The sequence below is a fragment of the Arvicanthis niloticus genome, chromosome 1 (genome assembly GCF_011762505.2).
Source record: "Arvicanthis niloticus isolate mArvNil1 chromosome 1, mArvNil1.pat.X, whole genome shotgun sequence".
NCBI lineage: Eukaryota > Metazoa > Chordata > Mammalia > Rodentia > Muridae > Arvicanthis > Arvicanthis niloticus.
In genome coordinates this window covers 136,977,623-136,991,683 of record NC_047658.1, presented here as the reverse complement: position 1 = coordinate 136,991,683, position 14,061 = coordinate 136,977,623, and the positions used below count along the sequence as shown (strand labels likewise).

The following is a 14,061-nucleotide window of genomic DNA, read 5'->3' as shown; positions in this document are numbered from 1 at the left end:
TTAAATGGGATTTCACTGCTTTCCTTCTTTCTCTTCCCTGGTAAACACAGTCTCTAGCTTTTTTCTGACTAGTGAGACTAATGGACTTGCCCCAGCAGATTTGATCTTTGCCAAATACCACATCTTCTATACCTGATAAAAGTAGAGGGATGTGAGCCAATCACTTACAAGCAAAACAACCTTCAAAATTCACCACTGAGCTCCCTAAAGAAGTACCTGGTATTGACCTTCTACATTGTGTAACAGATACTCTTTCCAGGAGTTAGAGCCAGGTTAAGTATAAAGTCAATATCCTTAGAATACTAGATAATAAAGACCTTGTAGAGACCAATGTTTACATTATACAAAACACTGAACCCAACAAAGAACACAGCCACAAACCAAAAGGCTTTTGTTTTATAATTTTACCTCGTGTTCCAATGTATTACTTTCTAAATTTATAATTAAGAAAACTAAATTTAGAAAGTAAACTGAGAAAGATACTGTCTATACAGCTGGCTACTGACTTTGCTTCTAATAAGTATATATGCATTTAGTTTGGCTAGAGACATATAACTAACAGAACCTTCTAATCTGGAAGTTTAGTTGTATGAAACAGAAGGGTTGAGCAAACAGAAGAAACAAACTGCAGTGTTCCAGATGATGGGGAGAAAGCACAGCAGAATTATTGACGCTCAGTAGATGAACTCTAAATAATACAGTAATCACACAAAATAGAAACCACATAACCAAATCAACTTTAAAGGAGAATGTGGTCTTACACTACACGAGAGGGTAAGAGGGAAGGGGAATGAAACCACATCCCCGTGTTTCTCCTTGGAGTCCTCATGATAGATGAAGAAGCTTAGAAGGCAAAACTTCTGCACTACATAACCAGTACCCAGAAAGACCACTGTCACTTTGCATTCAGATGCCAGGCTCCAGTGTTAACAAGCAAAGAGCAGGGCAACTAGTTAAAAAAAAAGCCACAAGGCCAAATTCTAAGTTTTAGTATAGGGTCAATAGTAAATTATATGATTCAACACTAATAATTAGATTTTCAAGGACACTGGATTCTCCAATGTAGACTGTTTTGAAGCTATGTAAGCCAGTCCCCCCCTGTGATGCTGCATGAGACACAGGAACTTCCTCACTCACAGAGTATTGGGCTAGATGACCTCCATGGTCCTTCCAACTCTAAAAATTCTATGAAAATCGAAATTAAAATTCTATTTTAATGTCTTGGGCGCACAGCTGTGGCATTTTAAATTTGTATCTTTATTAGTTTTTAAATGTTTATTTCTCATTAGGGTTTATGAGGGTTCCAAAGCAGAATAAAGTATTGGCATTTTTAATTTATTTTTTGTGAATCACTTGTTTAAACTAATAGTAAATAAGTTAACCATTTAACAAATATTTTACCAAAACTATTTTACCTTTATTTAAAACTAAAAGAACAGAGATGAATAAAGAATTGATGAGACCTAGGTAAATCCACACTTACAAAAGTCATCTGGGACAGTGAGCAGAGTTAGCTATCGGACGACAGACTCCTGCACTACCTACAGTCCTAAAGTCAGTGCTGTGTGCTTGTTTAGTGGAATGCTTCAGAGACAGCTAAGAATCACTGAATTTTTGAGCTGGAAGGAAATTCAATTTTGTTATTGCCTGATGGATGTTTTAGTTCCAGACCTACCTTCTTTGATCCTCTGCTCTACTTGGCTCTCTGGTAACACAGACCTGGCTAGGCAGGACTGGCATTGATTCTAGGTCAGTGTAGAGTGAATAGTTCAAAGTATGGGGAAATGAAACTAGCAGAGGAAGGGCTAGAGGAGAGAAGGGAGCAGTGGAAAATTTTAGTCAAGGAAGTAGCTGATGCAGTTTTATATTTTAAAATGTTACTAATTATAAAATGGCATGTACATAGTTTGACTCCATGAAGTTATTAATGTATGTTAAATACATTTTTTTCAGTGCATACTATAAGTCAATGTAGGAGCCATTCATCCTTTAACCCTCACAGAAAGACCACTTTTCTGTCTTTCATTTTCTTCGCTCAAAATCAACTGAAAATAACATGAGAGCTGAAGCAAACTAGTAAGTTATAAGCAGAGAAGTGTGGTAGTGTACATGTATGGCCCCACTATTTGGGACCAACTACATAGCAAGACTCTATTTCAAAAGGAAAGGAAAGGAAAGGAAAGGAAAAAAGAAAAAGGAAAAAGGAAAAAGGAAAAAGGAAAAAGAAAAAAAGGAAAAAGGAAAAAGGAAAAAGGGAAAAGGAAAATAAAAAAATAAATTGACTAAAAGAAACTAATCCAAGAGCAGGCTCTGCCATTTTGGTACTAGAAGGAGAAAGAAAACATTTAGAACTTTGAAACTATGCATATAAATTTACTTACTGCACCAAATTAATCTAAATTGGCAACAAAATTCAGAATTCATCCATTTCAAATGTCAAATTGTCAAAGTTGCTAAATGAACCTGCTAATTTAAATGTGGTATCAGGATAAATCCATAATTTGGAAAAATAGTATATAATAAAATTATGAGCAATAAATTTCTCAAATGTTCAGAGGTTTGCAATGTGAGTCAAGTGTAAGTGATTAACTGCTGAAATTATAAAGTCAGCTGTACTGGGTGCCAGTCAAATCATCTCTTGCCATGCAGTGGATATATTTGGGCTATTCAAGTCCACTGTGCTAGATTAAGATTAAACAGAAGTTTAAAGTAAAGTAAAGTTATCTTCACTGAGGGGGAAAAAATAAACTTTTAGGATATACTCTACCAAACAGAAAGAAAAAAGGCAAGGATAAAAACCAAAGCATTGAGAGACATAAAGCATTGAAAATAATTAAAACTCTTTCCAAGTGATACATTCTTAATAAGCAAGTCAGTAGTTGTCAGTAAATGAACACTTACCTGTACAACATGCCAATGCCGATGTCCAAGTAAAGTGCTTAACCCTGGGGACTCCAGACCTCCATCTGCAAATGGGCTCTTCTCATGCCTGGGCATATGCTCAGAGTACTTGGGATTCTGGGTCTGTGAGGCTTCTCCACAGTTCAAGTATAAGCGATCTTCTCCCTGAAGCAACACCTGTTCTTGATTACTCTAGATGGAGAAAGAAAGGCAGAAAGGAAAACAAATAAAAACACTCAACATTAGGTAGGGACAAATGAGTAACAACTTTAGTTTTATTACTGAACAAGTACCATAAATCAATATTGAATTTTTTTCACCTGACACAATCTACATAAGATTCTCAAGACGTTCTCAAGATGAGAAGATTCTTATATTCAAATCAAACAGTGTATCCTATCTCTTTCCCATTTAGTGCAAAATACAATCAAGGGTGACACACACACACACACACACACACACACACACATTTGTATGTATATGTGTTTGCATGTGTGGTGATCCAAGGTTCATGTCAGGTCTCTTCCTCTACAGTTCTTCTCTACCGTATACACTGAAGCAAGATCTCTTGTTGAACCTGGAGAGTGTTATTCTGACTAGGTAGACTAGCTAGCTTGCTCTGGAGTTCTCCATCCCTACCTCCTTCCTGCTGGAATTACAGATGGCTGTAATACCCACCCAACTTTTACGTGGGTTCTGGGTATTCAAAATCCACTCCTCTCTTACCCACTCGCCAAGCCATTTCCCCAGCCCCAGAAGGAGGCTTTAAAATTATCTGGAATGGGGAAGGGCAAAAATATACTCTATTCTATTTTTCTGTGGATCCTTACTATAGTATAGACTTCTGAGATCTAAATTATTTTCACATTAATTTTCAATATATTGTAAAATTTAAATAACCTGTTACATCACTTACTGTTAAAAAGCCATTGATGGTGGTACCAAAATATGTACCCATAGCATATATCTGTAGCATACTAAAATACATAATCATTGTGATCCTCTTGTTTCAGCCTCCCAAGTGTGTGGCATAACAAGTGTGTGCAATTATGCCCTGGCCTCAGGATTTTTGTTCTCTCTCCAGGTGTGTATGTATGTGTGCATCCGTGTGTTTTTGTGTGCATGTAAGAGAGTGCGTGAAGTGAAGGTCTTCCTCAATCACTCTCCTCCTTGGGTTTTGAGACTGGGTGCATTATTGAACTGGAGCTGGCTGACTCTTGCTTCCATTTTCCCAGAGCCAAGATTACAGGCACACCTTAACATGATCGATCTTTATCTCAGGCTTGTGAAGCAAACACTTTACTAAGCCATCTCCCCGACCCCCCAACCACCAAGAACATTTTTTTAAAGTTTTATTTATTTAATGTATGCAAATACACTGTCACTGTCTTCAGACACACTAGAAGAGGGCATCAGATCCCATTACAGATGGTTGTGAGCCACCATGTGGCTGCTGGGAATTGAACTCAGGCCCTCTGAAAGAGCGATCAGTGCTCTTAACTGCTGAGCCATCTCTCCAACCCCCACCTACTAATATTTCTAAGAAGTATCTAAATAAAACATACTCTAAGAAATCTTGTCCAGTTAAAGGCTAAATTAGTCAAGTTATCTTACATATAAATATGGCTTCTTTCAAATGCTTGTAGCATTATTTTTTGTAAAAAAATAAAACACCAAACACAAACAACCCCCCTTCCCTAACCCAAAACCCCAAAAACCAAGTCTAAAACATGTTCAGAAATAAGACTTTGGCATAAATTTTAAAGAAATTTGAATCACAGAAAATACACAAAGAAAGTAGAGTTAACAATTTTAGAAATATTTTCAAATCTGTGGGACATAGAAAATGACCTAAAATTCTGCCATAAGAGGCATTAAAAGAAAAACAAATGAAAAATCCCAGTTTTAATTACTTACCATACACGGATTTACAGTGAGTACACTCTTGATAAACTGAAATAGCAAAATGCTGGGTTGTTTAACTGTACTCCTGAGGTCAGTCTCAATTTGAGTGTGCTGAGAACCATATCCACTGATTACCCATAAGTGATAGCCTTCTGCACCCCAGCTCTTGAAGGAAGAGAAAAAAAAAGTCAAAACAACACAAAGTTATTTTGGTTTTTTTTTTATAACCTCAGTTATATACTGAAAACAGTCAATATATGCAATAACCCAAGGCACAATTCTTGTCTTCTGAGTGCTGGAGCAACCATAACAAATAACAGACAAGAACCACATGCAGGATAAGACAGATGGCTTAGCAGGTCAAGACCCTTGGTGTGAAAGTGTGTGAATCTTGAGTCTGATCCCCAGAATCCACAGAATGATGGAGAGAACCAACTCCATAAAGTTGTCCTCTGGCATCTGCATGGAAGCCTGCTCACACACGCATATCATCTACACAGACACACAATTTTTTTTTTTAAACCAGAATCAATGATTCTTGGCATCTACTACATCTAAACTATCGCCAGAGGAAACCACTGACATTGCCTTCTACTTAGAATGGTAAAACACTATATAATGTTCTCAGCTTCAATTTCAGGATTACAAACCTAAAAATTCTTTTGTCATGTCTCAATTTAATTTACTTGGTTCTCAAACTCTATGACACAAAGCTCAGTGAGAAAGCATCTGCAACAGATGTAACCTTTGTATACAGCAAAGACCCCCAGGTGTTCTCATTCCAGCTTGACCTTGTTACACTGTGTTGGCCATGGTACCTAGTTTCTCTACACAGAGGTTTCTTCAGTTGAGAAATGTACGGTCAATGATTTAAATATATTTTTCTAAGCCCAATCAGTATTACATTTTGTAACTAGATTTGATCATAGATTTTTTGAAGCTAGTAATTTTTAATATGTAAGCAAGGCTCATAAACTGGTGCAAAGTGTTTAAAGCTAAATAACTACTGGGTGGTGAGAACACACTCCTTTAATCCCAGCACTTAGGAGATGGAGGCACAGGCAGTTTGAGGCTAGCCTGGTCTACAGATCGAGTTCCAGGACAAAACTACACAGAGAAAAACCTGTCTTGAAAACCAAAAAGAAAAAAGGAAAATAAAAAGCTAAATAATTGTTTATTTTGTGTGTGTGTGTGAACCTTCGTGTGCATGGATACACATAGAAGCAAGATGACACCCTGTTCTATTGCCCTCTCTTGATTTCTCTCTGAACCTGGAGCTAAATAATTGCTTGGATCTTTAGTTTGTGGCTGAAATACCAACTTAGCAAACCTGATAATAATGGTTAATACATGCAATTTAAAGGCACTGACTAGTAGTTACAGAAATGTTACTATATTAGAAACTTGTGTTTGTGTGTGTGTTTATGAGGTATGTGAAGGTCGAATGGGTGTGTGTGTATGTGTGTATATAGAAGCCAGAAGAGGTCATTCCTCAGAAGCCTCTACCCTATTTTTTTTTTTTTTTTTGTTTTTTTTGTTTTTTGTTTTTTGTTTTAAGACAAAGTCATTGCAAAGGTAAAGGCAAGAGGATTATTAGGTCAAGGCTAGCCTGGTCTATATACTTTGAGGCTAACCTTGGTTACATAGAAAGAAACCCCATTTTACATATGCAAGTAAATCAATTTCACCAAAAATGAACCTACTGAGACAAGATTGCTTTCTGATGCTGTGAGAGCAATGTGAAGAAAAGGCTCTGGGTTTATAGGGTGCACAGGTTTACAAGCTGCACCTGTGTTTAAACAGAAAGTACTCACCATGGAGTTGATCTTAAGGGGATCTTTTTTGGTACCATCTGACCTGTAACTAAAACACAACAGAAACTTGGTTGTCTTCCAATGGCGTATAATATACATACCACTCAGCTTTAGCTTAAAAAAAAATCAAATTGATTTTGTTCTTTTAATGCAAAAATACATCAACAGTACATGAAACTGAAACACTTATGCATTATTACATATTTCTATTTTAAAGCAGCACTTTTTGGTTTAGTTTTTCATAGTGCTATTTTTGAGACAGGTCTTATTATGTAAGCCCAAGCTGGCCTTAACATGAGGTCATATATATAACTGAGTTCATAAAAAGTTTATTTCTCCTAGTGTTTAGGATCAGTAAATACATTTTACTAGATGAACTGTCAGTTTTAGGAGGGTCAATGTTTGGAGAATCAATATCTTCTCAATAAGGTAAATCTGAGCTTTACAAAGTGTTTTGGTGTAAGTGTAAAATAAGGGTGGATGGGACTAGAGGTCATGTAAGTGAGGTATACCAAACTCAGACAGACGGAACATCCCATTGGCTCTCCTATGCAGAATCCATACACAGGCATGACAGTGAGAGGGAACTATGAGAGAAGCATGTCCTAGAAGACAGAAGACATGAGGAAACGAGAGAGGGGAGTGGGGCTGAGGAACAAGAGATCAAACACTGCATGATGTTCTCTGCCACATATGCAGTCTAGATTTACATACGAATTACATACGGCATTAAGGCAGAGGGGGCTGTTTGGTGAGAAGAACGGAAAATCTGAGCAAAGTGTGTTGATGTGCATGTGATGTAATCTTAACCTCTAATGTTTGTTACTATTTTGTACACCATTAAAAAATTTTTAACAGTAAAATAGTTTTGTTTTTTTTTTTTTTTTAAATTTTAAATAAAGGTAGCTCTATGACCTGCATTTCTGAATATACAAGTTGTCAGGGAAACAATAGGTTATTTATCTAAAGTTTCTCTTCTCTCTCTCTCTCTCTCTCTCTCTCTCTCTCTCTGTCTCTCTCTCTCTCTCTCTCACTCACGCAAAGTCTCCTCCAAGTGTACAAATCAGCTGGGCTCCAAACACACTCCATAGAGAAAGGCCTCCACATTCCCAGGTTATGATTACAGCGCTGTTGTCAGGAGACCATCTAATCAATTTAACAGCTCCTGTTTTGTTCCAGATGTCTGTGAAAAAAAGATAGTGAGAAGGGTTAAAAAGATTGTTCAGAAATACTTAGTACTTTTTACAAGCTATATGTCCAAATCCAAACACACAGAATGGCACAGACTACTTGAATTCTAACTAGGATGAACCCTATCTGTGGAAGGTACTGAAAACTAAGGCCACCATCAGCCTTGGCCTGAACACCGTAGGAAGCAGGTGAATTACAGAAAGTGAAGGCTGGCTTTGCAGTGATTATCTTGAATAACTAGCACTGTGTAATCCTCAGAGTTTTTGCTTTGTATGAACCAGCTTCTGTAACATGGGGATAAGGTTGCAGCAAACATTTTATGTAGTGAGCATGATAAAAATGAATCTGAGAGCAAATATCTGTCTCTGTGGTACATCAGACGATATCCTACATGATTTTTAACACTGAAACCATGATGTTGAATGTCTCAAAATACTGAGAAAAAGTACTTTCTCTCTGAATTTATCTGTCAAATTCTGAGAATCTTTATTATTACTGGTGACTCACATAGCATGTGAGGGTCAGGAGATAAAGTTCAGAGCTTGCCCACACCTGGAAATACAGTAAGGATACCAGGTAATGCCAAGATTATAAAGGCTGCATCCATGGTACGAAGGAGAGTAAGAGATAAACTGCCATGTAGATGAGGGGAATTGTTCCATGTTTTAGCCAATATACAGAACAGAAACAAAAGTCCCATGACAGTCCTCTGTCACATGATTTATAATCTGTATAATTAATGTAGTTAAAAGAAAACAAAACAAGAATACTGTTTATACAGAGAATACAATGTAAAGGGTTCTAGTAGTAACCCAAGTGACCTTATTAATGCAAAGCAAGTCCTGAAGCAGCCACAAACTTAACTGTCAAGAAACATCAGCTCTTAGTCAAAAAGGCTAAAATATGTAAATAAACAAATCCCAAGAAATGAGTCAAAGCAGAGGCAGATTCAAAGTCTCTGGATATTAGGTTAGTGTAGACACAGCATAAAACAACCACTCTTCTTACAGCTAAAGAAACAAAAATGGCTGTCCAGATGCTTTGGTGGGGAAAAGTGCCTGTTACGCCAAGTCCAAGGACCTAAGTTAGGTCCCCAGAACCCACCTCGGAGAGGACCTGCTCTCCAAATCTGTCTTCTGTCCTCGACAAGAATGCTGTGACACGTGTATTCTTTCCCTCCTCAATAAAAAATGAAATAAGAGAAAATCTGGGTGATGGCTCAGATTATAAAATGCTCACTAAGTAAGCATTAAGACCTAAATTTGGTTCACAGAACCCATATAAATGCCAAGCATGGTATCATGTGCCTTCCATCCCATTAATGGGGAGGCAGAGACAGGAAGATCTCTGGGGTTTGCTGTCTAGCTGACCTGGGCAAGCTCTTAATTCTGTGAGGAATCTTGTTTCAAAAACTAAGCTAGAAAGTGTCTGAGGAAGACATGTGATGTTGACCTCTGGCCTGTGCACATGAAGACACATACAACATACACATGAGAAGATTGTGATGAAGAACAGAATGTACACAGGCCAGATAAAGTGAACAGACTTTAGAAATAAAAACACAGTAACTAAAACTGAAGAAAAAAATTAGTAATTCTAGAGACAGACAGCAAAAATCAATAAATCAACAAGCAAATAAATAAACAAATTATAGAATTCAGTCTCGAGAAATTTTTAAAATTTGAAGCCAGGATTAAGAAATATAGAAAGAACATCAGCAAGTATCTAATTAGTGTCCCCCAAAAAAGGCTGAGAGAAAGACAGTACTCAGAAATAACGACTGGAGAAATGTCCAGTATCATCTTGACAGCCCGCAGACCTCACTCTCCAGCAGTACTGAGAAACAACAAAAGCCACGACAGGCAAGCACTCTTCCAACTGTGCAGCACCCTCAACCAGGAAAATCAATTTAAAACCAGACATGCAGATGGTTATTTCCAATCCAGTAAGCGTACCCACTCCATTAGTATAAAGATGTTTAAAAATGAGATCAAATATTACTTTATTTATGGGCACTTTTAAAAAATGCTCTAAATTACTAAGACAGATATTAAGTAGGTTAGACCCAATAACTTAACAAACAAACCCTTTGGCATAACTTACATAGGAATCATAGAGACAGTAAACATAAAAAAAGCACAACAGGGATTTGGTAGCTCTTAATGTGCACAAAAGCTGAGACACTGCTGGAGACAGACTCCAATTCTGATACCACCCTCCTCCCTTGTCCAAAATCACTTCCAAGGTTTTCTTGAAGCCTAACATAGCTACAGGTCATATCTATGACCAATTAGAAGTAAGTAGAAAGTTGGAATAGATAAAGTTAACTCTGCGAGACCTTCTCCTTTCCCACTTTAAATACAAAAATTAGAATATACCTTGATTGCTTCATTCTTTATGCAAATGCAAAAAAAGTAAAGGTTGGAAATCAGGTGCTATTTTATGATCATGTGGAAACGGTCAAATAAAGGTTAACAAGAGCTTTGTTATACCTTTGTATTTCTTGCTATTTCAGAAAATAGATACTATAGTCACAGTACATTTATTCTTTTAGTTTTAGTCAAAAGCATTTCCACTGACACCAAGTATAGATTCAGTTCTGTGACTAGCACAGATTCATTAAGGGTTCATTAAGAGTGTCCAGCTCTCTATACATCTAGCATTCAGAATACTAACATGCAGTTTGCACTCAGTGGGTATTTGGGAGAATAAAATGAAATCAGGTAAAGATTACAGATGTTTAGACAAGGAAACTAGAAGCTAAAACTAAATCAAGTGAGGACTAGAAAGAGATGAGGGATGAAAAGCTATTCCAGGGCCTCTTTAATTCTCTTTACATAGAAGTTCTTAGGCCAGATTCTTATCACATATTTGTTAATAATATTTATTTAGCGCATACATTATTTAATTCAAAGTTAGCTTTGTTAAGCTTAGCATTACCAGTACAGTAGTTCTCCTTACTGGTGTTTTTATTTCTTACACTTAATAATTACCCAAGATTAACTGTGGCCTGAAAGTATTAAATGGAAAAATTCAAGAAGTAAAAAATTAAAAATTCAATTACACACACTGTTTCCATAGAGCAGAGCTTGTGTTCTCATAACCCTTATTTTCTTAGTGGCCACAAAGTGCAAAGGTGTTTGCAGTTCAGATACATAAAAGAGAACATGGGAAAGCTGATATATAACTGCAGAGGTGAAGGGTCTTACTGAAAGGAAAGAAAGTGTATGGTGACTTTGCTAAGAACCAATCTTTTTACTTGGGAGGCTGACACAGGATGACTGCTATAATCTCAAGGCCACCCTGGACTACACAATGAGTTTTAGATAACCTGGGCTAATGTGTAAAAGACTTTCTTCTTATGTAAAACTTAGAAAAAGAAACCTGTATACACTTCAAATTACAACAATTTTGACTCTAGTGTATGATAAATACGCTATTTTAAAACAGAATAATACAGATAGATACACTATTTTAAAACAGAAAAGGCATTAAACCTGTGGGTTTAAGATATAAGCAGAAAACACAGATTGGCATGTCAGGACACTATCTGAAAACCTTAGGAAGACCCCCTCACCCCCCAAGACCTGTCATTCTTAGGCTTTGGATAGTGACATAGAATTGAAAATCGGTTTGCACTGAAAAACTAATATGTATGTACATACACATATATGTTATAGACAGATAGAACGATTAGGAACATAGATGGGTGACAGAGAGAGTGAGTTGCTACATCTGCCAATGGGGTAGAGGCTGCCAAGATTATTATGGAGTCAAAAGAACTTGAGCTAAGAGAAGGGGACATCACCTGTAAGAAGTCTTCCCTGAGTCTTCTGGGACAAGATATGAAATATAATCATAGATTAACTCTGGTACTGTGACATCTGAGGGCTTAATATCGGGTGTAGTGAACATAGCCAAGAACCTGCATCTCTCTCCCCCACCCAAATGTTTGAGAAAGGCCGCTTTCAGTTACACAGCTTTTCTAGTTCATTATCACTTATTTTAAAAAGGTTTTAGTTATTTTAACTGTGTTGTTTATGGAACAAACTGCGATAGTTCAATACAGTGTGATGCTCAAGTAAAGGGTATTCATCTTCACTTCAGCTTGACTAGATTAGAACTACCACAGGAACACAGCTATGGGTATACAAGAGGATGGTCCCAAAAGCGCTCTTTGAGGGGAGTGGGCAGCACCTAAAGACCCAGACTGGACAGAAATGAGGAAGCAAGCAAGCTGAGCCCCAGGATTCCCCCCCCCCCCACCGACAACAGACATGATGTACCCAGCTGTCTCATGCTCCCATGTTTTCCTTACATGACAACCTACATTTCCTTAAACTGTAAGCCAAAGGACATTCTTCCTTTCTCTTTCAAAAATATTTTACGTGTACAAGGTGTTTTGCCTGCACTCATGTCTATGGATCACTTTCATGCCTGGTGCCTGTAGAAGCCAGAAGACAGCATTTTTTCTCCTGGAGCTGGAATTAGATAGTTGTGAGGCACCATGTGTGTGCTGGGAATCACACTCAGGGTCTCTGGAAGGGAAGCAGCTCTTGTCTGCCAAGCATCTCTCCAGCCCCAAATTTTCCTGTCTTAAGTTATTTTTGTACGGTATTTTGTCACGGCAATGGGAAAAGTAATGACTATACAGGGTATCTCTGCTTATACATAATATATAAATAAAATATTACTATAGGCATTTACGTGTAAGGGAGAAACAGGATACAGAGCTGGAGAGGTGGCGGTGCTAGAATTTAACCTCACAGACCAAGAGAGACATTACACACACTCACCAGGATACTGCTTTGCTGTAAGCTCTAGTTTATGAGACAGCAGCATGGCTCCAGTAGTGTTGTCTATTGTATAAACTTGCACAGAACCACTGTGAAAACAAACAACACTGTCAGGGAAAAATAACCAAGATAAACAAAAAAGGCACCATCATGGGAATCTATGTTCCAGTGAAAGGTGTATAAAGTAGAAAATCATTTTGTGAGTTATTAGTCATCTCATTAGGCTAAACAAATGCATAATCTCAAGTCTGGCCATTTCCTTTCTAAATATTCTAGAAATTCCTAACATTTCCCAGGAAACACACATCACTCATTCTACTATATAATATTACAAAACAATGGAAACAATCTGAACACATAGCAACAAGAGGAAGAAAATGCTGGTATATTCATATAGTATCGTATCTATAACATTGAAAGAAAGAACTTGGGGCTGGAGAGATGGCTCAGTGGTTAAGAGCACTGACTGCTCTTGTTAGCATTCTGTCTAAACTCCACCCCCACAGTTACCTGGCTGTTGCCAGGTAGGTCTGGCCCACTATAAAAGGGGCTGCTTGCACCCTCCTCTCTCTCTTGCTCTCTCTTGCCTCTTGTTTCTCCCCATTCCCTCACTCCTTCCCCTTTCCCTTCCCCCTTTTTTTCCCCTTCTCTCCATGTGGTCATGGCCAGCCTCTACTTCTCTATTCTCTTTCTTTCTCTCTGCCTCTACTACTGTCTTGGCTCCCCTCCTTATGCCCTGAATAAACTCTATTCTATACTATAATGATGTGTGGCTGGTCCCTCAGGGGGAAGAAATGCCTCGGCATGGACCCACTGAGACATCCCCTTCCCCCATACCTCTCCACACCTCCATAGAATATAGTCTCTTTATCTCTTTATAAACACAACAGCTCTTCCAGAGGTCCTGAGTTGAATTCCCAGCAACCACATGGTGGCTCACAACCATCTGTAATAGGATCTGATGCCCTCTTCTGGTATGTCTGAAAACAGTGACAGTATATTCACATACATAAATTAAATAAACAAATCTTTAAAAAAAGAAAAAAGGAAGGAAGAAAGGAAGGAAGGAAGGAAGGAAGGAAGGAAGGAAGAAAGAAAGAAAGAAAGAAAGAAAGAAAGAAAGAAAGAAAGAAAATAAATGAGAAAGAACTTTAGCAATACGCATTAACCTGGACAGCAAATGTGTGTGTTTCACATATAGACGCCCTCCTCTTCTGCTTGTTTTAGGAGACAAACATGATAGGGAACATAAATGACCACACATTTTTAAATTCTAAATAAAATATGAACAAATCAAATCATGAACACAAAATCCCTCCCCCCGTTTTTTGCCCTCCCACCCTCCCTTTTTAAAAGAATTTACTAAGACTGGTCTAGACTTCACTATGTAGCCCAGACTGTAATCAATATCCTCAAATTCACAATTCTATTGCCTCAGCCTCATGAATGTTAGC

General features: G+C 37.7%; 1 protein-coding gene across 2 annotated transcripts in view; it reads right to left on the bottom strand.

The window, feature by feature from the left end:
- The window catches only part of Ric1 (RIC1 partner of RAB6A GEF complex), an 86,189-nt gene that overhangs the window by 20,627 nt on the left and 51,501 nt on the right, over positions 1-14,061 (bottom strand). For both annotated transcript variants that reach the window (XM_034506453.2, XM_034506444.2), the window contains exons 8-12: positions 12,608-12,696; positions 7,659-7,803; positions 6,621-6,669; positions 4,819-4,971; positions 2,902-3,093 (exon numbers count right to left, since the gene is read on the bottom strand). In XM_034506453.2, coding sequence (XP_034362344.1) covers positions 2,902-3,093; positions 4,819-4,971; positions 6,621-6,669; positions 7,659-7,803; positions 12,608-12,696 — 628 coding nt within the window. The remainder of the gene's footprint in view (positions 1-2,901; positions 3,094-4,818; positions 4,972-6,620; positions 6,670-7,658; positions 7,804-12,607; positions 12,697-14,061) is intronic.